This window comes from Mytilus edulis, chromosome 7, assembly GCF_963676685.1.
Source record: "Mytilus edulis chromosome 7, xbMytEdul2.2, whole genome shotgun sequence".
Lineage (NCBI taxonomy): Eukaryota > Metazoa > Mollusca > Bivalvia > Mytilida > Mytilidae > Mytilus > Mytilus edulis.
The window spans coordinates 80,537,212-80,564,020 of record NC_092350.1 but is presented as its reverse complement, the minus strand read 5'-3'; the positions used below and the strand labels follow the sequence as shown (position 1 = coordinate 80,564,020).

Here is a 26,809-nt window from a genome sequence, read left to right as displayed (position 1 = left end):
ATAGCTTTCAGACAATGCTTTGAGAATTTCAAAAGAAAAGATAGGGTCACCGTGAGTTTTTTCCGGCTAAAATATAAAATAGGAAAATTCCATGTAAAATCCTTCAGAAAATGCACTATTTTAAAGTAACCTCCCCTTAAAATGGCAATTTAAAAAAAAATAAAAAACAAACAAAAATAATCAATTTTTGCAAAAATATTAATATTTATAAGTTATATTCTTATAAATCGGTTCTTTTAAATGAAAATTCATATTAAATATCTGCATTCCTACATCAATTTTTGCTATCTTGATAGAAAATATGGACCTTTGGTTCACTGTTTTTACAATCCAAGATGGAGGAAGACACCCATACCACCTTAAACGATGATTAGACCCCCTGTCTTTCAATGTCCATAACGTTCCATAAACTTTTTGACAGTGTATATACACAGATGGTATCAAAAGGAGTTTCCAGAATAATGTCATCTTTGATATCTACGGGGGTTTAGAGTGTAACTTTTCAGCTAAAGATTGTCAAAATTTCCGGACAAATGGCACGGGACAATAGTGTGACCCCCTTATCTCTCAATCTTTCTAATATTTTGCAGACAGCTAGTTAATATGTAATAAAAATGTGACTTAAAGGAATTTGGACTAACTTTCTGTCATCTATGTTTACGGAGGGCACCAAGTACCAGTTGGATATTCAACATATAAAGTGTTAACTTACCCGAGACTGCTGAAATGATGATGAGACCCCCCTATTCTTTCAATGTTCATAAAATTTAATAAAACTTTAAACAGTGTGTATATACAGAAGGCGTCAATGGGATTTCCTAGAATAATGTCTTCAGTGATATCTATGGAGGGCTTAGATTGTCAATTTTCAGCTAAAAAATGTCAAAGTTTCACGACAAAGGACATGGGGCAACGTAGAGACCCCCTGATCTGTCAATCTTTTAATATTTTGCAGACAGTTAGTTAATATGTAGATACAAACTTGACTAAAAGGAAGTTGGGTAAACTTCCTGTCATCTATGTTTACAAAGGGCACCAAGTGCCAGTTGGATATTCAATATATATAGTAAAAATCTATTAGAGACCGCTTAATTGTCAGTGAGACCCCCTACTCTTTTAATGTCCGTAAAATTCATAGAACTGGAGGGCTTAGATTAATTGTCACTTTTCAGCTTAAAAGTGTCAAAATTGCAGGAAAAAGGCAATGGTGTGACCCCCAGGATAAAGGGTACAATCTCTCAATATTTCTAATATTTTGCAGACAGTTAGTTAATATGGTTAATTATTGTATAACATTTCGCGAATCATGAGAATGAGTGAACTAGTTTTACAAGTTTGTTGGTATTTTATGATATAATTTGATCAATACCAATTACATGTTATGAATTTTCTTTTCAATGTAAACCCAACACGTCTTTAGTATTGATTAATTAACCAATAATTTAGTCTGATATAACCTCCTGTTCTATATCGTTGAAATGATATCATGCATTTTGACACCTCATACTTTTATCAAAACAATGAAAACACAATTTGGATTATCTTTATGTCATTTATGTTTACGGAGGGCACCAAGTGCCAGTTGGATATTCAAAATATATAGTGAAAACCTACCAGAGATCGTTTAAATGACGATGATATCCCCCTGTCTTTTAATATCCATCAAATTCGATAATTGTTTAGACATTGTATATATACAGATGGTATCAAAAGGATTTCCCAGAGTAATATTATCTTCTATAGTTACAGAGGTCTTGGACCGTCACTTTTCAGTTACAAATTGTCAAAATTTCAAAATAAAGGGCACGGGACAAGGTTAGACCCCCCCCTCTAATCTCTCATTCGTTCTAATATTTTGCAGACAGTTAATTAATATGTAGATACAAACTTGTCAGAAAGGAATATCGACAAACAACCTGTCTTTTATGTTTACGGAAGGCACAAAGTGCCAGTTGGATATTGACAATATATCTAAGCCTTCTATAGATAATTGCTGCTGACAAGGAAACTATTAAATCAAAGTTTTATATTTGTGAAGCTGCAGTTATCATGAGTTGGTTGACAGCTGTGGAAAATCAGTTTCTCTTTCCGAAAATGTACCATCACCAAATTTAACTAATCACTAATAATTAGAAAAAAGGCACAAAAGAATTATATAAAGGTTTTACACCGAATAACTTCTAATTGCGCAAAGAAAAGTAAATACAAATATTCTATTTTTTTTTTTTATTAAAACATACACCCAGTACAATCATACAACACTAGTTTTGGTTCTGTCTTACATCAGTTAGATCATCCTTCAATCTGTAAGATTCGGAATACTCCTAGCACAATATCCGTACTTCTACCAGTAGATTGGAATTCTTATTTGTACTGGATTCTAATTAATATACATAGAATATGACAAGTTTCGCCCATTCCAGGGAAACGCCTCGTTACCGGGAGACAAACACTAAATATGCTGTTTCATTTATGATTTTTTTTAAGATAAGTTTAATTTCTACATTAAATTAAGCTGATGCTTATTTGACGAGCATGTTAAAAAGTTATAATCTTTCGATGTCTAGGTTAACTGAATTATGTCTATAATATTATGAAAATCTGTCGTTTATATATTAACTTTCATATTGCGTTATTTCTGTTTACTCTTCTTTGTAAAACGTATTCTCTATTTGAACAATAATCCAATAGGTATACATTGAATCTCGATTTGAACTAGTTCCCGTTCTTCATTGCTAAACATTTGTTGGGTTTTCCACCCAAACAAGGTAAATTAAAAAGAAGATTCATAACATGTAATTGGCAATGATCAAAATATGTGAGCTAAAACATATAATACTAACAAGATTGTAATACCAGTATACTCATTCAAAGAATGTAATACAATAAACAATAAAGAAGTCTAATACAACCTCCTGTTCTATATCGTTGAAATCATATCGTGCATTAATACACGTCTCCCTTTTATGTACATAATGAAACATTATACTATATTAAATGCGACGTTCTTGATTTAGATCAAACTTCTGCTGAAATTGAGGCCCACGAAAAAGACGTCGCATACGTAGAGATAGAAGCACTAAGACACTGTATCAAGTTATTAGACAGCAGAAATGTTGTGGTTTTGACTGGCAGAGAAGGCAGTGGTAAAAGTAGAAATGGGTTAGAAATACTGCGACAGTTCAAGGAAAGACACAAAGACTCTGATGTGTTTAAATTAATAGGACTTCATTATGTATCGGACATTGTTAAATGTAATGTGACAAATATTGTCCTTTTTGATGATGCTTTTGGTAAAACTAGTAAACACTTTTCTTACGATGAACAGGTTCTTAATCACTTATACTCCTACACAAGTCAAAATAAGGTCAAGGTAATTTTTACAATGAGAAACTATGTGAGACATGCATGCCACAGGTTATTGTCAACTCACAAAATATTTCGTGAATTCGTTGATATCGATCTGAATTCCGAGAAATTTCAGTTGACTGCAAAAGAAAAAGAAGAAATGCTTACAAATTATTGTGCCATTAACAAAATTTGGATATTTGAGGAGAAGACGAACAAGGACAATACAACTCAGTCAATGGCAAATGGAGCTGAAAGGGAGGACAACGAGGGTAGGCGGTCATTACTAGATCAAGCTGGTGTTATTCTTAAAAGAACAATAATGAATGAAATCATAGAAACTGATCCTCTTGTTGGTTTTCCGGAATGTTGTAGATTATTTACTACGAAAAGCAACAGAACTCATTTAGATTCTTCTTGCTTTAAATGGCCTTCGACTGTTTTGATTAATGATATTGAAAAATTAAGAATTGAAGGAATAGATAATCACATGAATGGACTAAAGTATGTAACATTCGTTTATATACTCACACAGGGAAAGGGTTACAACTCGAAAGATATTCGTGGTTTAGCCAGAAAAGACATTAATGTAGAAACTTTCAAAAAATTGCATAAAGTATTTTACAACAAGAATCATACAGTCCATACATCTGATATAGAATATGTGTGTAACAAATCGATAGATCTCCATCTAGTTAGCAAAGATGGAACATTCTGGTTTCAGCACAAAGCCATACAAGACAGTGTCCTAATTTCTTGTAGCAAAATCTGTCCGAGTGTTATCATACCACTGCTTAGTTTTAACCATATGATAGACATGGTTCGCCCACACAATTACACGGAACAGAAAGACGAGACTGTTATAAAAATATCAAAGCCCTATTATTATGAACTTGCCAAAAAGATTATTTCATTATTAGTTAGCGTGCTCTCTGAACAAAACAAAATTTTTAGATTGATAGAATCAAAATTAATTACTGAAAACGATGTGGACCTTTCGTATCAATTGATTCTTTGTAGTCACAATCGACGTTCTACCTTATCATCGCGATCATTGTGGTTAGGAAATGGCATGACATACATCACTGATTATTTTCCACTATATTTACTTAGTAACATAGGAAAACTAGATGACAATTTGTTAAACGTGAATCATATCAAAAATGGTCAAATGTTAATTTCAGCTACTTTTGGGGATACACATGTAACCTTCTCCGTAAATCCTGAGCATTCTATAAACTGGGCATTCCTATCAAAAAATAAAGACATCGTTAAATGGTTGTTTAAAAATACCGACCATACATTGCTTTGCATTTCGTCTATCTTTCAAAAATCGCAATTCAGTAACGAAGTGGTACAGTTCACATTAGAAAATGTAAATCATGATATTATTGACATGACAGTGATATTTATTGACTTAATTTACGGCAAATGGTTTTACAATGGAAGATATTCATTAGAATGGATTCTTGATAATATCGATAATTCGTTAATAGATTTTAATATCTGTTTTGAAAACCTTTTCGAAAACGATAATGAAATCTTCAGTGTTATTATACTAAAGAAAGTTAACCACAAATTTTTTGACGTCAATAAATTAGTAATTATGTCTTGTAAACATGGAATGTGTGACTCACTTGAAATTTTGCTGCAGAATGTTGATCCGCAATTTTTTGAGAAAGAGGATTTAATCAAAATAGCGATTGATCGGTTCATCCTTTTCGAGATGGAAGATGACTTTGACAATTCAATGGGTTATGGCAAAATTGTAGAAATTTTGTTACAAAAACCTGTAATAAAATGTTGGAACAAAAACACACTTATTGATGTGGCAAATAGAGGGAGATGGTATAACGTTTTGGAATTGTTATTTATACAAGACATAGACAAATCAATCAATAAAGAAAAAATTGTTGAAGATATATATGAAGATTGGAGTAATGAGAACTTTCAATATGAGGAAAATGTTTACGAATTTGCACATTTTACGAAAACTGTTCAACTTATAATGAAATACTATTCAGACCATATCGTTATCAACAAGATATTGAAGATAGCAGTTGAGTTTGGAATCCATAATTGTTTCGAAGAACTATTGTTGGACAAAGTTGATAATATATCATATTATCTTAATATTACGTTGGATAAATTGCAGTCTGAACAGCTCTATCAAGGATTTATAAGCTTTGACGAAGGCCATGGAAAGATACTTCTGTTACTTTTACAAAGGATAAACAGTAAATGTATGAATTTAAACAGAGTTATGAATGAGTTATGCCATATTGGTCATTCATCAGCCGTACTGTTGTTACTAGAAAAGAGTCCTTACCATCGCTTCAATATGAAAAACGTCATGAACAAAGCATGCTATCATGGTGATATCAAACTTGTCGATTATCTTTTTCGGAAATACAGTGCAGACGATTGTGATTTCAAAACTGCAATGAATGAGGCTTGTCGAAACAAGGCGGGAGATGTTTGTAAATGGTTATGGGCAAACATTAAGCGTAGTATGTTCGATATGCAGGCAGCCCTAAATAATGCAAGTAAATATGGCAGTACTGAAAATGTGAAATGGATCCTTACAGATGTTGACACGGAATTATATGATATTGAAGCTGCAGTGGTATATGCTTCTGAACATGGAACCACATATACATTACAGTTGTTATTAAAGCAGTCTGATTTACACATGCTTAATAGTCAATCTGCATTAACTCGATCGTGCCGGAATTGTCGCAGTTGTTTAGACAGTGCAAAACTGTTATACAGACGTGCGAATGTATCAAATTTAGATATGAATGCTATATTATCAGAAGCATGTAAATACTTTAGGACTGATTTTATACAATGGATAATTGAAACGTGTAATAAAAATATTACTGTTTTTAAAACAAATGACGGACACAAGCATTTCATTAAAAGTCTTGACAAACACTGTGTCGACGTGGACCAGGCGGTCACCTGTATACTTGATATGAAAGACCCTGCGCAGAAAAAAGACCATTTAAATAAAACTAAAAATCAACTTTTAATGGTGATTCTCGAACAATCCGATCCAAGTATAATATATATATACACACTCTTAGCAGAAACATGCAAAAATGACTGGGTAGAAATTTTCCAATGGATACTTGAAAAGGTAGACCATGCTCATCTAAATATTGGTGAAATCATAAATGTCGCTTGTCGATTTGGAGCTTTTAACATCATAAAGTGGTCATTAGAAAATATTGATATGCAGCTTGTAGATGTTGATAACGTTATGGTTGAATCATGTGGCTTTGGATGGATTGATTGTTTGGTTTTACTTTTGAAACACTGTAACCAATACAAATTACAAGAAGCAATGACTGAAGCTTGTTCTTACGGTCGCCTTCATATAGCTGAGTGGCTCTTACAAAACGTTCATTCTCAATTTTTTAATATTCCGATGCTTTTACAGGAGGCAGGTCGGAATGGATGGATAAACATTTTTGGCTGGATTCTTCAAAAATTTCATTTATATAAATCGGATATGCATATTGCAACAAGTCAAGCCCTAGAAAATGGTCATCTGGAGATAGCTGAGCTGGTTATATCCACAGTTGGCAAAGACTGTTTTAGTTTTTCCTCGTTGTCAGAGAACACATATATGGGTGCAAATAAAGAAGGTGTGGTTAACTTTTTGTTGCACAATACTGATCACAGGGACATAGATATAGCCAAAATTATGACAAAGGCATGTTTATTTGGCTGGAAAGATACAGCTTCTTTTATTTTAGATAATGGTTTAACCAGTCTTTGTGATCTATCACTTGCATTTAATACAGCTTGTGACAATGGGGAACTAGAAATCGCGGAACTTTTGTTACATCAAGTTGATCCTCATATTCTCACCACAGTTGACAAAGCAATGCACTCTGTTGCTGTTAAAGGATGGGATGAAATAGCTTTATTGCTAATAGACAATGTCGAACACACACGATTAGATATCGGAAACGCCTTTATTGAAGCGTGTCGCCATGGCGAAATAGATGGTCCGAGAACACAATTAATTCGTAGTGCATTTCTTTTAGAACATAAATGAAAATAAAAAAAATCCCACCTGCGCTTTCTCAAAGAAACTTTTACAGTGTGTTGTACTACTTTTGGGACAAATTATATCAAATTTATAGAAAACTTCATCGCCTCTAACTCAAAATATGGCCAATTTTATGTTTAGGGCGTCTTGAAATCTTTTGACAGCTTCCGAAGTGCTCATTTTCAACCTTTTTCAGCTGGACCAAATCACTACTTTCCTTTAAAATTCTGGACCCAAATTTTTTTACAGTGTAATTTCAACCCCCTTCTTGCAATTTGAGGCAGTGAACATGGAGAAATAAATTTGGAAGGGGTATAAAAATTAATGGCAAGTAACCCACTGTCAACACTAGGGACTATATTTGTGAACAACGAAAATCAAGGGACGACAATGGTGGTCTCGGACCTAATAGGGTAGAAAGAGTAGACAAATCTTAAAAAAACTTGGTATGAACAAAGCTTAATGTATTATAACACTACTTACAAAGTTTCATGACAATAGGATGTATATTATAGACATTAAGTTTAGTTCTATACTCATCTTTGCGTGTAAAATTTTGACGTTAAAATTGAAAAATTTCAACTATCAACATTTGGGGCTTTAAAAATTTAAATATTGCAAAAAAATACTTGTTAAATGCCTTAATATATAACTTATCATGTACTAAAAGCAATAGAGTACTCATTTGATTTATCAGACTTGGCATAATTATTCATAAGTCAAATTTATATGAGCCTGCGCCTAAAAATTCAGGTTTTTCAATGAAGTGGAGCCTTACATGAAGATGTAATATTTTCCAGCAATTTTAAATTTGTGAAGCTTTTTGGTTATAAATAATCCTTACATATGTATTTAAAGTACTTTAAATGGAAAGAAAAGTTACAAATAACATATCATATTAGTTTAAAAGGGTCTTAGGCCAAGTAAGACTGGAAAAAATTTAGGGTCAATTAAGGCCGTGCCACATATTTACATTTAAAAATGCATATTGAGGCTATAAAAAATAAAAATGTGTGTCTTTTTTATCATTTCTATACTCATGTGACATGATACAACAAATCTGAGCACAAAAAGACTCTTGCAAATAACTTTTCTTACAAGCAGTATGGGCTGAAATAAAGATTTTTGCCTTTTTAGGGAAAAACTTTCATGCAATTTATTCTCAACAGGCTTATATTTAAACCACTTGCTATCCTACAGAAGAAAAGAAATATAGTATGTGAAATGGAACAGGTACAATAGACATTGTAAAGTGCATTTGATACAAATTTAGTGAAGTCTCTAATATGGACATCAAATTTTATATACCAAGCTCCCCACTATTGCCTTCATCCAAACAAGGCGTTAGACAAGGGTCATTCATACAACACATTTTGCACATTTTATCTGAGATAAACTTCTTTTCTGTAGATTCAGAGTTCATAAATAAGTAAAAGAAGCAGGTAAAGGCATAGAAACACAAATATTGACACATAAAAACCTGTCAGATAGAAAGTCAGGATGCCATTTATGCATCAATATTGAAAAAGTTATAAAATGCCTATTTTGACCATAAAATGTCAAAATTGGTCGTTTTGGCAGAAATTCTATAAAATAAAAGTTTAAATCCTTTAGTTTCATGCTATTTGACAAGTTGACACCATCAAATCATTTAGGGAAGTTGCCAGAGTACAAATTCTATATTTACAGATTTCACCTCTTAGGTCCGAGAACACAATTAATTCGTAGTGCATTTCTTTTAGAACATAAATGAAAATAAAAAAAATCCCACCTGCGCTTTCTCAAAGAAACTTTTACAGTGTGTTGTACTACTTTTGGGACAAATTATATCAAATTTATAGAAAACTTCATCGCCTCTAACTCAAAATATGGCCAATTTTATGTTTAGGGCGTCTTGAAATCTTTTGACAGCTTCCGAAGTGCTCATTTTCAACCTTTTTCAGCTGGACCAAATCACTACTTTCCTTTAAAATTCTGGACCCAAATTTTTTTACAGTGTAATTTCAACCCCCTTCTTGCAATTTGAGGCAGTGAACATGGAGAAATAAATTTGGAAGGGGTATAAAAATTAATGGCAAGTAACCCACTGTCAACACTAGGGACTATATTTGTGAACAACGAAAATCAAGGGACGACAATGGTGGTCTCGGACCTAATAGGGTAGAAAGAGTAGACAAATCTTAAAAAAACTTGGTATGAACAAAGCTTAATGTATTATAACACTACTTACAAAGTTTCATGACAATAGGATGTATATTATAGACATTAAGTTTAGTTCTATACTCATCTTTGCGTGTAAAATTTTGACGTTAAAATTGAAAAATTTCAACTATCAACATTTGGGGCTTTAAAAATTTAAATATTGCAAAAAAATACTTGTTAAATGCCTTAATATATAACTTATCATGTACTAAAAGCAATAGAGTACTCATTTGATTTATCAGACTTGGCATAATTATTCATAAGTCAAATTTATATGAGCCTGCGCCTAAAAATTCAGGTTTTTCAATGAAGTGGAGCCTTACATGAAGATGTAATATTTTCCAGCAATTTTAAATTTGTGAAGCTTTTTGGTTATAAATAATCCTTACATATGTATTTAAAGTACTTTAAATGGAAAGAAAAGTTACAAATAACATATCATATTAGTTTAAAAGGGTCTTAGGCCAAGTAAGACTGGAAAAAATTTAGGGTCAATTAAGGCCGTGCCACATATTTACATTTAAAAATGCATATTGAGGCTATAAAAAATAAAAATGTGTGTCTTTTTTATCATTTCTATACTCATGTGACATGATACAACAAATCTGAGCACAAAAAGACTCTTGCAAATAACTTTTCTTACAAGCAGTATGGGCTGAAATAAAGATTTTTGCCTTTTTAGGGAAAAACTTTCATGCAATTTATTCTCAACAGGCTTATATTTAAACCACTTGCTATCCTACAGAAGAAAAGAAATATAGTATGTGAAATGGAACAGGTACAATAGACATTGTAAAGTGCATTTGATACAAATTTAGTGAAGTCTCTAATATGGACATCAAATTTTATATACCAAGCTCCCCACTATTGCCTTCATCCAAACAAGGCGTTAGACAAGGGTCATTCATACAACACATTTTGCACATTTTATCTGAGATAAACTTCTTTTCTGTAGATTCAGAGTTCATAAATAAGTAAAAGAAGCAGGTAAAGGCATAGAAACACAAATATTGACACATAAAAACCTGTCAGATAGAAAGTCAGGATGCCATTTATGCATCAATATTGAAAAAGTTATAAAATGCCTATTTTGACCATAAAATGTCAAAATTGGTCGTTTTGGCAGAAATTCTATAAAATAAAAGTTTAAATCCTTTAGTTTCATGCTATTTGACAAGTTGACACCATCAAATCATTTAGGGAAGTTGCCAGAGTACAAATTCTATATTTACAGATTTCACCTCTTAGGTCCGAGAACACAATTAATTCGTAGTGCATTTCTTTTAGAACATAAATGAAAATAAAAAAAATCCCACCTGCGCTTTCTCAAAGAAACTTTTACAGTGTGTTGTACTACTTTTGGGACAAATTATATCAAATTTATAGAAAACTTCATCGCCTCTAACTCAAAATATGGCCAATTTTATGTTTAGGGCGTCTTGAAATCTTTTGACAGCTTCCGAAGTGCTCATTTTCAACCTTTTTCAGCTGGACCAAATCACTACTTTCCTTTAAAATTCTGGACCCAAATTTTTTTACAGTGTAATTTCAACCCCCTTCTTGCAATTTGAGGCAGTGAACATGGAGAAATAAATTTGGAAGGGGTATAAAAATTAATGGCAAGTAACCCACTGTCAACACTAGGGACTATATTTGTGAACAACGAAAATCAAGGGACGACAATGGTGGTCTCGGACCTAATAGGGTAGAAAGAGTAGACAAATCTTAAAAAAACTTGGTATGAACAAAGCTTAATGTATTATAACACTACTTACAAAGTTTCATGACAATAGGATGTATATTATAGACATTAAGTTTAGTTCTATACTCATCTTTGCGTGTAAAATTTTGACGTTAAAATTGAAAAATTTCAACTATCAACATTTGGGGCTTTAAAAATTTAAATATTGCAAAAAAATACTTGTTAAATGCCTTAATATATAACTTATCATGTACTAAAAGCAATAGAGTACTCATTTGATTTATCAGACTTGGCATAATTATTCATAAGTCAAATTTATATGAGCCTGCGCCTAAAAATTCAGGTTTTTCAATGAAGTGGAGCCTTACATGAAGATGTAATATTTTCCAGCAATTTTAAATTTGTGAAGCTTTTTGGTTATAAATAATCCTTACATATGTATTTAAAGTACTTTAAATGGAAAGAAAAGTTACAAATAACATATCATATTAGTTTAAAAGGGTCTTAGGCCAAGTAAGACTGGAAAAAATTTAGGGTCAATTAAGGCCGTGCCACATATTTACATTTAAAAATGCATATTGAGGCTATAAAAAATAAAAATGTGTGTCTTTTTTATCATTTCTATACTCATGTGACATGATACAACAAATCTGAGCACAAAAAGACTCTTGCAAATAACTTTTCTTACAAGCAGTATGGGCTGAAATAAAGATTTTTGCCTTTTTAGGGAAAAACTTTCATGCAATTTATTCTCAACAGGCTTATATTTAAACCACTTGCTATCCTACAGAAGAAAAGAAATATAGTATGTGAAATGGAACAGGTACAATAGACATTGTAAAGTGCATTTGATACAAATTTAGTGAAGTCTCTAATATGGACATCAAATTTTATATACCAAGCTCCCCACTATTGCCTTCATCCAAACAAGGCGTTAGACAAGGGTCATTCATACAACACATTTTGCACATTTTATCTGAGATAAACTTCTTTTCTGTAGATTCAGAGTTCATAAATAAGTAAAAGAAGCAGGTAAAGGCATAGAAACACAAATATTGACACATAAAAACCTGTCAGATAGAAAGTCAGGATGCCATTTATGCATCAATATTGAAAAAGTTATAAAATGCCTATTTTGACCATAAAATGTCAAAATTGGTCGTTTTGGCAGAAATTCTATAAAATAAAAGTTTAAATCCTTTAGTTTCATGCTATTTGACAAGTTGACACCATCAAATCATTTAGGGAAGTTGCCAGAGTACAAATTCTATATTTACAGATTTCACCTCTTAGGTCCGAGAACACAATTAATTCGTAGTGCATTTCTTTTAGAACATAAATGAAAATAAAAAAAATCCCACCTGCGCTTTCTCAAAGAAACTTTTACAGTGTGTTGTACTACTTTTGGGACAAATTATATCAAATTTATAGAAAACTTCATCGCCTCTAACTCAAAATATGGCCAATTTTATGTTTAGGGCGTCTTGAAATCTTTTGACAGCTTCCGAAGTGCTCATTTTCAACCTTTTTCAGCTGGACCAAATCACTACTTTCCTTTAAAATTCTGGACCCAAATTTTTTTACAGTGTAATTTCAACCCCCTTCTTGCAATTTGAGGCAGTGAACATGGAGAAATAAATTTGGAAGGGGTATAAAAATTAATGGCAAGTAACCCACTGTCAACACTAGGGACTATATTTGTGAACAACGAAAATCAAGGGACGACAATGGTGGTCTCGGACCAGATGTTGTTCAAGCAATACTCCAGAAGGTAGAAAATAACATGCTAGACATCGAAACCGCTCTTGATAAAGCATGTGGAAATCATATGCACGAAGAACTTGTCTTGTGGATTTTAGAAAATATCGACCGAGAACAAGTAGATTTGAAAGAGGGACGAAAGATACCAAAGGGACAGTCAAACTCATAAATCTAAAACAAACTGACAACGCCATGGCTAAAAATGAAAAAGACAAACATAAAAACAATAGTACACATGACACAACATAGAAAACTAAAGAATAAACAACACGAACCCCACCAAAACTAGGGGTGATCTCAGGTGCTCCGGAAGGGTAAGCAGATCCTGCTCCACATGCGGCACCCGTCGTGTTGCTTATGTGATTACAAATCCGGTAAATAGTCTAATTCGGTAGGTCAAATTCATGAAAGGGAAGGGGATTGTAGTTACGACGTGAGGAACATATCCGATATCATTTGTGAAATGGTTATTCCATAACGGTCAACCAACTCGTGATGTCGTCCGTAAAATTTACGAAGGGATGATTTCAACTTCACCATTTGGAACTCTTGATTTAATAGCTTCCTTGTGAGCAGTAACCCTCTATCAAGAAAATCATGATAGGAAATGCAAGCACGGGAATATCGTATCAATTGAGAGATATATACCCCGTATGCAGGTGCTGCTGGAATGTTGCTACTTAGAAATGGAAAGTTCACAATTGGAAAGCTGAAATCATCTCTTTTGTCGTAAAGTTTTGTCTTCAACCGACCCTCATTGTCAATTTCTAGATGTAAGTCAAGATATGAAGCTGACTTAACTGTATCTGTAGTATCCTTTATCTCCAATTCGATGGGATAGATGCGTTCCACATAGTCACCAAATTTTGAATTGTTTAGTGAAAGAACGTCATCTATATAGCGGAAAGTAGAGTTAAAGGATATTGCTAACTTCTTATCTTTCTTCCTAAGAAGTTCCTGCATGAAGTCAGCCTCATAATAAAACTGTCAAAAAACAGGCAGTTCGACATAAATGGTGGAAGGTTCAATTTGCTATCCCAGAGGTGGACATTGAAGATCGTAGTGAAGCCGAACAAGAGACTGAAACAGATGTCATCGTTATCTCGTAAAAGATAAGTTGAAATAGAGCCATTGAAACGAACTTTATTCATAAGACAGCAGCAAAATTAAACAAATATACATCAAGCAACATATTTAAACTAAGCAAATATATAGCATGTTTATTATGCAAATTTTCAGCAGAGTGTTTGCTGTGTATTTTGCTCAATAAAAAATCCACTGCTGAAAGATGAAAACTAAAAGAAGTAATATTTTAAAAAAGCGTGCTTCACTTGATTCAACGAGTTTTTGATTCAGAATTTGTTTGTCAGTTAACTTAATACATGTAATTTGGCGAAATCAGACAGGAAACTGAGTTTGACTATGATGTGATGTTATACATATGTATTTGCTCGTGTTAATAATCAACATGTGATCAATCATGAATCTATTCAGCTTATATCAATAATATTATTAATAACATTATAAATGATTGTTATTACTATTGGCGAGTGTTGAAAACATAGACTTTCTTAAGAATGAAAAAAAGACTTTTTAGATATGTTAAGATTATTATATTGATAAAAAAACTGACAATAATTACAGACTAGCAGGTATTAGTAGAAGTAAATGTGTCATAGTCTTTTTATTCTATATTTGTATATCATAGGTTGTTTCTTGTTTCTTGTTTCATGTTTTATATATATAAGAAGATGTAATATGAATGCCAATGAGACAACTCGATTTCAAAGTCACAATTTGAAAAAAAAAAAAAGAAAAAAAAACATTATAGGTCAATGTACGGTCTTCAATACAGAGCATGGGTTCACACCGAACTGCAAGCTATAAAGGGCCCCAAAACACTTGGGTATCCTCAGCCTTTCTTTTATCCTATGTTTGACAATTTAAGGATTTTTAATTGATACGAATATGTTTATTGCCTGAAATACACATAACCTATCAAATTCTTTATAGCTAGACGTTCGAGGAAGAAATTAAGGTGGTTGATTTCTGTATACATTTCTTTTTAATTCACGCATATCATTCATAATTATTACTAGTATTTTATATATCAAGAAACCAATGTCAGTGATCTTGTGTTAATTGTAATTATATGATTCATCTGTCAAGTTCAATATGTTAAATGCACATGTTTGAATTGTTTGACACATTTTTTAGTCCTTTAATAACTTGCTGTTCGGTAAACGCTCCGTTTTGAAGGCCTTACTTTTACCTATGATTGTTAACTTTTTTTACATTGTAACTTAGAAGGAGATTTGTCTCATTGACACTCACACCTAATCTTCGAATCTATATAATCAAATATTGTAATGTTGTAAAGTGTGACATATAAGGGCATACATATATCACTTTATTTTTTTGTATATCATCAAATAACTTGTATTTCCTATTTTCTGTCAATTCAAAGTTTACTATTAGTCAATCTTATATTATAAACAGAGCTTTGTTTCTAGTATATTTATGTTCATCTAAAACAGAAATTGTGTCATAGATCATTTCCAGCTATTTTGAATTCGAGACAATATAAAAAGAAGATGTGGTATGAATGCAAATGAGACAACTCTCCACAAGAGATCAAATGACACAGAAACTAACAATTATATGTCACCGTACGGCTTTCAACAATGAGCAAAGAAATCATGGTATAAATGAAGCGATATATCGACTCTTTGTTTAATTCATAATTTGGATTTGTTATAGATGAGGAAACAGATTTTTTCCCATCCCAATTATTATAAGAATACATGAATAAAATTTTGATCCTTTTGTTAAACATGTTAAATATAATTTATGTCGCTTCTCTTGCTTCCTTTTCGAGTGTTTAAGTATAAACGACCTTGAATGCAACACTGTTTATGTATATGCATGTACATTACCTATGTAAAATGTTAAGTACGATTTGTAATTATTTTCAATATACATCATGGTATGCCTTTCCAATTGCTTATTATGTTGTGTTGTTTCATCCCCATCCCAAGTAACACGAGAAATTAAAAAAAAAACTAGACTAGGTTTTGCCCCTTTGCTCTTATCTGAAATAACTATAAAGATTGTAATTTTCAGAAATAGTGGTAAGCCTTAACAGGAAGAAAATGGTTTTGTATGGTAATACACTTGATGTTTGTAATGAGTTTGTGCTTACTTTTTTATTACACTGGTTATTTTGTTAATACACAATAGAGATTGTCAGAACAAGGGGAAAAAGCAGTATATAGTATGTTTAAGAAAATACAGGATGACTATTATAACTATGAAACATTATTGACTTTATTTGAAACTTATGTTGCAAGAATTTTGAACTATGGCTGTGAAATTTGGGGGTATCATAAGGCATGCGTTATTGAAAGGGTGCATATGTATTTTTTTAAACCTATACTGAAAGTAAAACAAGAATGTGTCCATAGTACACGGATGTTCAATGGACCGTGAAATTGGGTAAAAAATATAATTTGGCCTAAAAAGTAAAAAGATCAACCAATACGGAACATGTGTACTAAGTTTCAAGTTGATTGGACTTTCACTTCATCAAAAACTACCTTGACCAAAAACTTTAACCTGAAACTCACACTTTTAATTTCTATGTTCAGTGGACCATGAAAATGGGGTCAAAAGTCTTATTTGGTTTTAAAATAAGAAATATCATATCATAAGGAACACGTGTACTAATTTTCAAGTTGATTGGACTTCAGCTTCATCAAAAACTACCTTGACCAAAAACTTTAATCTCAAATGGGACGAACGGACGGACGAACGAACAGACGGAAGGACGCACAGACCAAAAAACATAATGCCCCTCTATTATCGTAGGTGGGGCATAAAAAGAGTACTGTTAATAACATGGTATATTGTGAACTGGGTAGAATGCGTATGTGTATAGACATGATAGAGAGAGAATATAGAATGGTAAAATATTGGATAAAATTATAATGTACTAATAATTGCATATTGAAAAATTGTTATGATGTAATTTTTAGTAGCTGTAATAGAAACCCAATTGATAAGATGAACTGGCGCTGGTAAGATTTAAGATAGTTTTGGTAAATATGGCTTTAACTTTATTTGGTTAAGTCAAAAGGTAGATAATGTAGATTTTTTTCTAAGACAATTAAAAGTGAGAATGGTTGATACATTTATATGAATATGTGAAGCAAATGCTTTCTTTGAAGTCTCAAACAAATGCCAATCATATAAATATACTTTTTGTACACATACTTTTCAATTTTACTTAGGCAAACAAGTGAATAATATATATAAACCTTATATTTGTAAATACTGGATTTATGCACATAATTTAGATATAGAGACGATATTATAATATTGACAGGAAAGATAGAGTATGTATTTATTGTAACAGTAATACAAGCTCCATTGACGACGAATTTCATTTTTAATTGGAATGTGATAAATATGCTGACATTTGGGTAAATATATATCAAACAATAGTATTGGATACACCCTCAAGTATCAGAGTGTTTTAATTTATTTATATGTAGTTAACATTTTATTATAATATGTCTGTTTATGTGATATGATGCATGTATAATTAATTTGTCAAAAATTGAATATATATATCCTATAAGCTGTACTTGCTTTTGAAATAAAGTATTATAATTATAATAAAGTCAATGTAGGGTTTCCTTTAAGACATTATCGTGTCTGGTAGACACAAATGATGCCCCGCAGATACAAAGTGTTAATCTAAAATACACTAAGATGAGCATATGAGCACAAACAATAGGTCTATGGTTAATTGTAGGAAAATTATTCGGAAACGTTATGCACCTCAAAAGTAGCTGTGTAGGTAGGTCCTAAATTGGTGAAAAGGGATAAAGGGCCGGAAATGTTAACTGCCACTGGAAACATGAAAATAACACGTTTAAAATTGCTTATGTCAACCTTGCCTAAAGGAGATGAAAACTTCTTTTATTAAATTAATAAACGGATAATTATAGAAAGATTTTTCATAAATCATGTTAGTACCAAAGTATTTTAATACAATAGTACTAATTATTAAAAGTAAATTTCCAGTACCAGATATTTTTAGTACAGAAATAGTACCTATCCAAAAGTAGCTGTGTAGGTAGGTCCTACACTGGTGAAAAGGGATGAAGGGCCGGAAATGTTAACTGCCACTGGAAACATGAAAATAACACGTTTAAAATTGCTTATGTCAACTTTGCCTAAAGGAGATACAAAATTCTTTTATTAAATTAATTAACGGATAATTATAGAAAGATTTTTTATAAATTATGTTAGTACCGAAGTACTGACTACTGTGCGGATGATACCCTCGGGGACTATTATATATCCCGCAAGCAGAGGTATTATTTACATCACGTATACAATAAAAACAACACATGATAAATTTGTGAGGCCCCTCATTGGGGGGGGGGGGGGTCCTAGTAATCACATAATCACCATTTTTTTGCCAATATAATCACATAATCATTAAATATTTGCTTATCTTTAGTAATCAAATAATCATAAACTAAAAATACAGTCCTAGGTAATCAAATAATCATGAAATATTTGGCTTAATAATCAAATAATCATTAAAAAAACGGCCAAGTAATCACATAATCAAAAACCCCATGAGGGCCCTCATTTGTTGCGCCCACAGATTGTTTTGGATTTACCATCATCAGGGACAATCAGTCGAAAATTTGAAAGCCAAGAGGTATAAGATCGACATAATTTAGAGCTTCATGACCTTAACGTCTCCATTATGACTGAAGGTGGTTGCATATTTATACACCCGCACAGCCAAATTTAATTGTATTGCTGTCAAGAAGAAAATTAAGAGGAACAGTATTCTGTTCACCGGTCAAATGTTAGGTTCTCTGTCATGTCTGTGCAATGAACAAAAACTATCAAAGGTTCAATCGATTTGGACTATTGTTATGTTCATCTCAATTTAACTATACTAAAAACAGTATGAAAGGGGGAAAAAACTATCCGCTAACGGCGAATCAAAAGTTAGCTAAGACATTTAGACAACCTATAAGACCGGCACAACAAATCCCTAAAAAAATAGATTAGTTTATGCTGTTCATGATTTTAAGTGGCATTAAATTCTTTTCTGTTTAGAGCATGAGATGTAACGGAAAGACAACGATGTTTAATTGTTTAACTGATTTCTACACACATACAGCCAAATGGAGACTGATTCAACTTGAGATGGAAAAGGCAAATCGTACCTCTAATTAAAACCGAATTTTAAAATCCATGGTAACTTGTAAATCTTTCCTTATATTTTAATTTTACTAATCTGGCATGAAGTATGGCAAATGGAGTTATTATAACAGGGTATACATCAATGAGACAATTCTACAAAAATAACCACAAGACATAATAAATAGCAAAATGCCGTGAGTCTAGCATTATATATAGGTGCCTTCTGATTTTTATTTTTAGCTGAGTCAATAAAGTAGCTTGGTAACAATTAAAACAGGAACTTTGGAAGATCTGCCATTAATACAAAACAAAAAACGAAAAATATATATTAAGATTTGACAAAGTCAAAGTTCAATAACTCCTGTGGAAATCGTCTAATGAAAATGATGGTATGGAAAAATATTATGAAAACTCATGTATCCAAACAATTTTCTTTCAATATGTCTCTCTGTATTGTTATGTTTTGGTCAGATGAACAGTCCAATGCATTTACTATTTCCTCGCGGTGTGTAGCGAGGAAGAGAAAATGGAGAAGATTCACAAAATAGTAACCAAAACACTAGATTAAAATTCAGAATGACAACACCTGCAAGTCTCCAAAAATCCGAAAACTCGAGTGCTCAAATTGCAACATCTATCGCGTTGCTCACGACAAATTGTATCCAATGTGATCACTATCAAGGCAAATATTACGTGGTTGTTATAGTTTATTACAGAGATTAGGCAGCAATGGTACGATTATTAATGAAATGAGGAGACACCACTGAATCTATTAAAAATTAGATCTCTCAGACTGACTTCGTTATCCTGATATTAATACGAGCACGCGAATTTTAATCAGATAACAGGAAACTTATCACCTGGTGAACAAAACAATCATTTAAAAAAGTAACAATTCAGTTCATGAAATAGTACCTTTTTTCTTCTTTTTTTGACTTGCGTTGGCAACGGAGATTACAAGTCTAAAAGCCAATCGAGTCTGTCCGTCAGCCTGTTAGTCTGATCGTAGCTTGCATGATATTGTAGAGTCGAAGTGTGTTAGCAACATTTACAATCGATATTGCATGCTGCAAGACAGGTCCAGCAGATTTTCTTTTTGTCGACATATGGATAGTGATCCGGCGGCGGCGGCGGCGTCTATGGCGGCGGCGTTAGCTAACTTCTTAAAAGCTTTATATTTTAGAAGGTGTAAGACCTAGATGCTTCATACTTTGTAAATGGATGCCTCATGTTACTAAGTTTCCGTCAGTCACATGTCCAATGTCCTTGACCTCATTTTCATGGTTCAGTGACTACTTGAAAAAAAAGTTAAGATTTTTTGTAATGTTAAATTATCTCTTATTATAAGTAATAGGATAACTATATTTGGTATGTGCGTAGTTGCAAGGTCCTCATTCCCGTCAGACATTTTTCACTTGACTTCGACCTCATTTCATGGATCAGTGAACAAGGTTAAGTTTTGGTGGTCAAGTCCATATATGAGATAGTATAAGCAATAGGTCTTGTATATTCGGTGTATGGAAGGACTGTAAGGTGTACATGTCCAACTGGCAGGTGTCATTTGACCTTGACCTCATTTTCATGATTCAGTGGTTATAGTTAAGTTTTTGTGTTTTGGTCTGTTTTTCTTATACTGTATGCTATAGGTCTACTATATTTGGTGTATGAAATGATTGTAAGGTGTACATGTCTGGCTGGCAGATGTCATGTGACCGTGACCTCATTTTCATGGTTCAGTGGTCAAAGTTAAGTTTTTTTGTTTTTTTTCTATTATTAATTGCAATAGGTCAACTATATTTGGTGTATGAAAATATATATGTCAGTCGACCAGGTTTTATTTGACTTGTCCTCATTTTCACGGTTCATTGCAAGTTCTTTTTTTTTGGTATGTTTTTCTTAAACTATAAGCAGTAGGTCAACTATATTTGTTGTAGGGAAGAATCGTTAGCGGTACATGTCTGTCTGGCATGGTTCATCTAACCTTGACCTCATTTTCGTGGTTCATTGTTTGGTTTTTTTGGTTAAGTTTATGTGAAAGTTGTCATAAAGCTTTATATTTAGGATTATCAAAATAACATCAATAATTAGGGAGCTACCATTTGATTTTTATGGGGGGCTAGGATGAAATTTGAAAAAAATAGGCAGGATGAGACACTTGCAAAAAAAAAAAAAGTCAGGACGACAATTTAGGTAAAAAAAAGTCAGGATAAACTAAAAAAAAAAGGCAGGACCGAACAGAGTGAAAAATAAAAAGGCAGGACAGAGATTACAGCTAAACAAAATGCAGGACAAAATTTTTCATCAATTAAGTTTGTAGTTCCTGATTAAATACTTCTTTTAAAAATAGGCTCTTTCATAATGTGTAGAAATACAGAGTATAAGTATTCAGTAAACCGTGAACAGGAAATTGTTGGATGTTGACCTTTTCCCAATCACTTGGGTGTCCTGCGTCCGTCGTCGTTGTTAACTTTTTACATTTTGAACTTCTCTAGAGAACCACTGAATTGAATGAAAACAAACATGGCATGAATGTTCCTTATGAGGTGCTTACCAAGTGTTGCAACTTTGTAGGCGATCCATTATCAAAGATGGCCGCAAGCAGGGGACTTTGTTTAATACAGGACCCTATGGACAATACAATCAAATGTCTTTTTTTAGAGAACCACTGAATGGAATCAAACCAAACATGACACGAATGTTACCTATGAGGTGCTGACCAAGTGTAGTAACTTTAAAGTCAATCCATCAGCAAAGATGGCCGCAAGAGAGGGTTTACTTTAACAAAGGACCCTATGGGAAATACATTCAAATGATTTCTTTTAGAGAATCACTGAATAAAAAGAAATAAAACGTGGCATGAATGAATTTTATGAAGTTGTAACTTTGAAGGTGAACAATAATCAAAGATGGCCGCCAGCGAGGGACAGTAGTTAAACATAGGACCCCATGGGATATTTATACAAATGTCTCCTTTTAAAGAACCACTGAATGGAATGGAACCAAACATGGCATTAATGATCCTGACGACAAAGACTTATATGTTGTTAATTTGTAGCAAATCCATCAACAAAGATGGCTGCCAAAGGGGGATTTAGTGTCAACAAAGGAACGTAAGGAATATTTATACAAATGTCTTGTAGAAACCCGCTTAATGAATTGAAACCAAATATGGTATGAATATTTCTTTTTAGGGGCTGACCAATTGGTTACTTAAGAGCTGATTTGTCCTCCAAGATGGCTGCTAACAAGGGGGATCTAACATAGGACTCTTTCAGAGGCTCAGAAAAAAAATTTCCTATATATATTATGGTATTTTTTATTCAAGACGGCATGACACACAATGAGCCACTAGACAATAAGAAGTCTTTTAAAGTGCCTGTGTTTATATGATTACGGAAGGCACCAATGATCTTAGTTTGGCTGGTCGTCCTGCTTAGTTTTGAGTAATTTAATGTCATATATGGCACAAAATGTGCACATAATTGAGATGCGTTGTTTTGTAAACCACATTGGCATAATGGTTACACTCATACAAACTATCATTAATCATATTCAGAAATTCCCAAATCCTGGTACATTTGTAACCTCCATTTCCCTAATGGTTACACACATGCAACAATCCTTTTATTCCTTCAATGTATGTTTACTTGCTTTTGTTGATATGGATATTTAATCGAGTTAGTTTTCCTGCTTGAATGGTTTTACAATAGTCCCTTTATAGCTTGCTGTTCAGTGTGAATCAAGGCTCTGTGTTGTAGACCGTGATTTGAACTATAACGATTTACTTTACTCAATTGTTACTCGGATGGAAAGTTTTACTCAAACCACATCTTCCAATACCAATTTAGTAATTTCTTCTGTCTGTCCTGCTTCAGGTTGAAGATTTTGGTTGAGATAGTTGTTGATGAAGTTGAAGTCCAAATTAAGAGTTTTTACCCCATTTACAGTCCACTGAACATAGAAAATGATAGTGCGGATGGGGCATCTGTGTACTGGGGACAAATTCTTCTTTTTTTCTACATTGCATTGGCAAGAGGGGGTGGGAGGGTTGAAATCGGACAAAACACGTTTGACATCTCAGCTTTATTTTTTCACATTTGTATAGTGTAGAATGTTAATTACAGAAACGATAAACAAACCTGTTATCACAGAGATATGTCTCGCTTTTTTGTAATTTTGATAATGCAAACGTTGAAATTAAAATAGCAATACTTTAACATGCAAGATTTGCAAATTTCAGTCAATAAACCATGACTGAAGGTACATGGCTAAACAATCTCTATGTAAATGAGATGTGCCAATGCTAATACAACTACTGCATACCAAATACCATCGACTTATAATCATTCCCAAACCTAAATACAAACATAAACTTGTAAACTATCTAAAAGTATCAAAGTCAATGAACCATGAAGAGGGGATGGGGCTATATAATCTCAACGGAAACAACACTTGCAAATGCCAATAAATTTGCATACCAATTATCATTGACTTAACATTAGCAGTTCATCTTAAACTGATCTAATCACAAACTAATACATATGGGCTATTTAAAAAAAATGATGCCAAAGTGTGACAAACATGGTAAAAAATTAAGTCATTGCTAATCTTTTTTCTATCATTTTTCTTTAATCCAGAGACATTCAAGTTTACAAAACTACCAAGGGTTAATGCAGAATAATAAAAACGAAAATTTTAACAACATTTTACTCATAAGAATTCATCCACTTTCAAAGGAAACAACAAAATAATAATATCAACTGACAAACATAAATAAGAATATAAATATCAATGTAATTTTTTTGTTTGTTGCAATACAGGTACTAAATGATTTTCCTGCAATTTTTTTTTACTTATAACCAGTTTTTTTTTAAATATGTAAATTTCACCAATTTTTAGTGTATTCTTTAATATCTTATTTCAAAAGTTTTTATATCTCTTTGCAAAAGCTTTAATTTTATATAAAAAGTATAAGGAAGCAAACATCTATGATCTAATTACATCCTCTGAAAATTTCACAACAATTGCTTCAGTCAATTCTAAGTTTTCTTCATTTAAAAAATACAAACATGTGTTTTTTATCCTTTTGTTACACTCCTGACATATTTTTTCAGTAACTGTAAGACTGTTTTTTAATGGAATGTTTAGAAAATCAGTAATGATATCTATTTTAAATTTACAATCTCACAAATAAATAAATTTATTAGATATATGATTACATATTTTTTTAATTTCTGAGCAAAGAGCAAACTTTTAACATGTTAAATGAGAATTACACTTTAATTTTTAAGAATCTTTGTTGAATAGTGTGCAGAAAAATCACTTTTACAAGACAGATCGGCTTTCTCATTACATTGTAAAGATGTTACAATTATTTTAATAAAGAATCATGTTGAATTTTGTTATAGATAAGCTACATCAGAAACTTGTCAGGAGTGTAACAAATGTTACACTCCTGACCATAATTTATTGCTACCATATTTTAACCTGAAACTGACCTGAAATCATGTAGAGTCTTTATATTTCACATATTAATTTAGTGCAAATTAAGAACAGGTTAAAAAAAATTATATACTTCTTACATATTTACAAATTTTGCTAATTGTCTATTTAAAAAAAAAGATGGCTTTCCTTTAAACCTTGTTCAGTCTCTTGTTTGATACTATATATATGCTGTTTTTATGTCAGATAATGTATTATGATAAGTTTGTTCATACTACCAAAGATGGTAGCAGTATGTGCTCTGTATATTAAAAATTGTCCAAAAATGTACCAAAAAATGTCAGGAGTGTAACGCTTTAAAATGTTTAAGTGTAACATTCATGTTATTTTTTATAGAAACAATGTTGTTATTATTGGTTTTCTTTTCTGGAATTTGAGTGTGAACACCATCTGTCGCATATTTTCAGTAACAAACATGCCATTATTATGGCCTTTATTGCTTGCTTATGCTCAATACTTGTATGGCAGGACTGTAACACATTTAAACAAGCTAGTTCAATTGCAATTTTAGTTCAAAAATTTCAAAAGTAATGATGTAGACTTGTATTCTGTGTTAAGCTGAGGTGTAGTAATGTCATTTTATAATAATTGTCAGCTTGTTTTTCTTCCAATAACTTACCTTTGCTAATAAGATTGAAATAAGGCATTTTTTTTGTGTTACACTCCTGACATTGGAGTATTGAGCATACAAAAGCAATGAAGGCCATAATAATGGCACGTTTGTTACTGATAAACTGTAACAGGTAATGTTCACTGAAATTCAAGAAAAAACAACAACTATAACAACATTGTTTCTAAAAAAAATACATCTTAACCCAGTTGTTACACTCCTGACAGACCTGGGTAGTCCTCTTATTGTAACCATAATATTCCAGTAGTAGAACTTCAGGGTCAACTGGATGCACCTGTGCCAAGCTATGATACTAAACAAAAAAAATAAACCGTGCAAGATGTACAGAAACATGTTATTTCACCTACAAAGACATTTTCTGGCAGCATATTCACTTTTACTAACATTTTTTTTTTTACACAAATTTATTTGACTTACCTTATGAGGCTCATAAAAATGTAAATATATGGAAGAATTGAACAAGAAATCATAGTCAAGATATAATAGTTGAATGAAAGATATTGTTTGGTATTGTATCTGCCCTTATTTATTCTTTATCATCAATGAATGCACATGCTTTCTTCTAAATGTCACACTAAAAGCGTTACACTCCTGACATTTTGAGGTACAATTTTGGACAATATTTTTTAAACCGAGCACATACTGCTATTATCTTTGGTGGTTAGGACCAACTAATCATAATACATTATCTGACCTAAAAACATTACAGATATAGTATCATACAAGGGACTGACAAAGGTTTAAAGGAAAGGCATCATTTTTTTTGAAATAGCCCATATAAACTAAAATAGTTTCAAAGTCATTAGACTGTTACTGAGGGGGAGGCCAAATATTCTCCATGGAAATGAGATGTTCCAATGCTTATACAACTGAATACCAATTAACATTGGCCTATCACTAATGGTTCCCCTTGAACTGACCGTATCACAATTCAAACTAATACTTGATAACTTTAATAGAAAAAATGTTCAAAGTCAATAGACCATGACTAAGGGGGCAGGGCCAAATAATCTCCGTGGAAATGAGATGTGCCAATGCCTAAACAACTGCATACCAAATATGATTGACCTACCACTTGTGGTTCACCATAACCTAGACCTAATCACAAACTAATACATTGTTGACGCCACCGTAAACAGCATACCTATGTCTCGCTTTTTGACTCCATCAAGGCAAGACAACAAGACAAAAACTGCAATCAGGAACAAGTTTTTAGCTTCTTATTCTTTGTTCTTGATGGCTAGCTGTCTCATTGACAACTTCCCACATCTTATTTTAAAGTCAAAAATATTTTTATCATATTTGATACTTAAATAATTTCAAACATTAACAATCGAGATGGAAAGTAAATACACAAAACACAAGG

General features: G+C 32.4%; 1 protein-coding gene across 1 annotated transcript; it reads left to right on the top strand.

Moving 5' to 3' along the window:
• Positions 1 to 1,306: 1,306 nt before the first annotated feature.
• Positions 1,307 to 7,417, top strand: LOC139483444 (uncharacterized). Its single transcript, XM_071267468.1, has 3 exons — positions 1,307 to 1,337; positions 3,018 to 4,267; positions 5,003 to 7,417. The coding sequence occupies exons 1-3, from the start codon at positions 1,307 to 1,309 to the stop codon at positions 7,415 to 7,417; spliced, it is 3,696 nt and encodes a 1,231-aa protein (XP_071123569.1).
• The last annotated feature ends 19,392 nt before the right edge of the window (positions 7,418 to 26,809 follow it).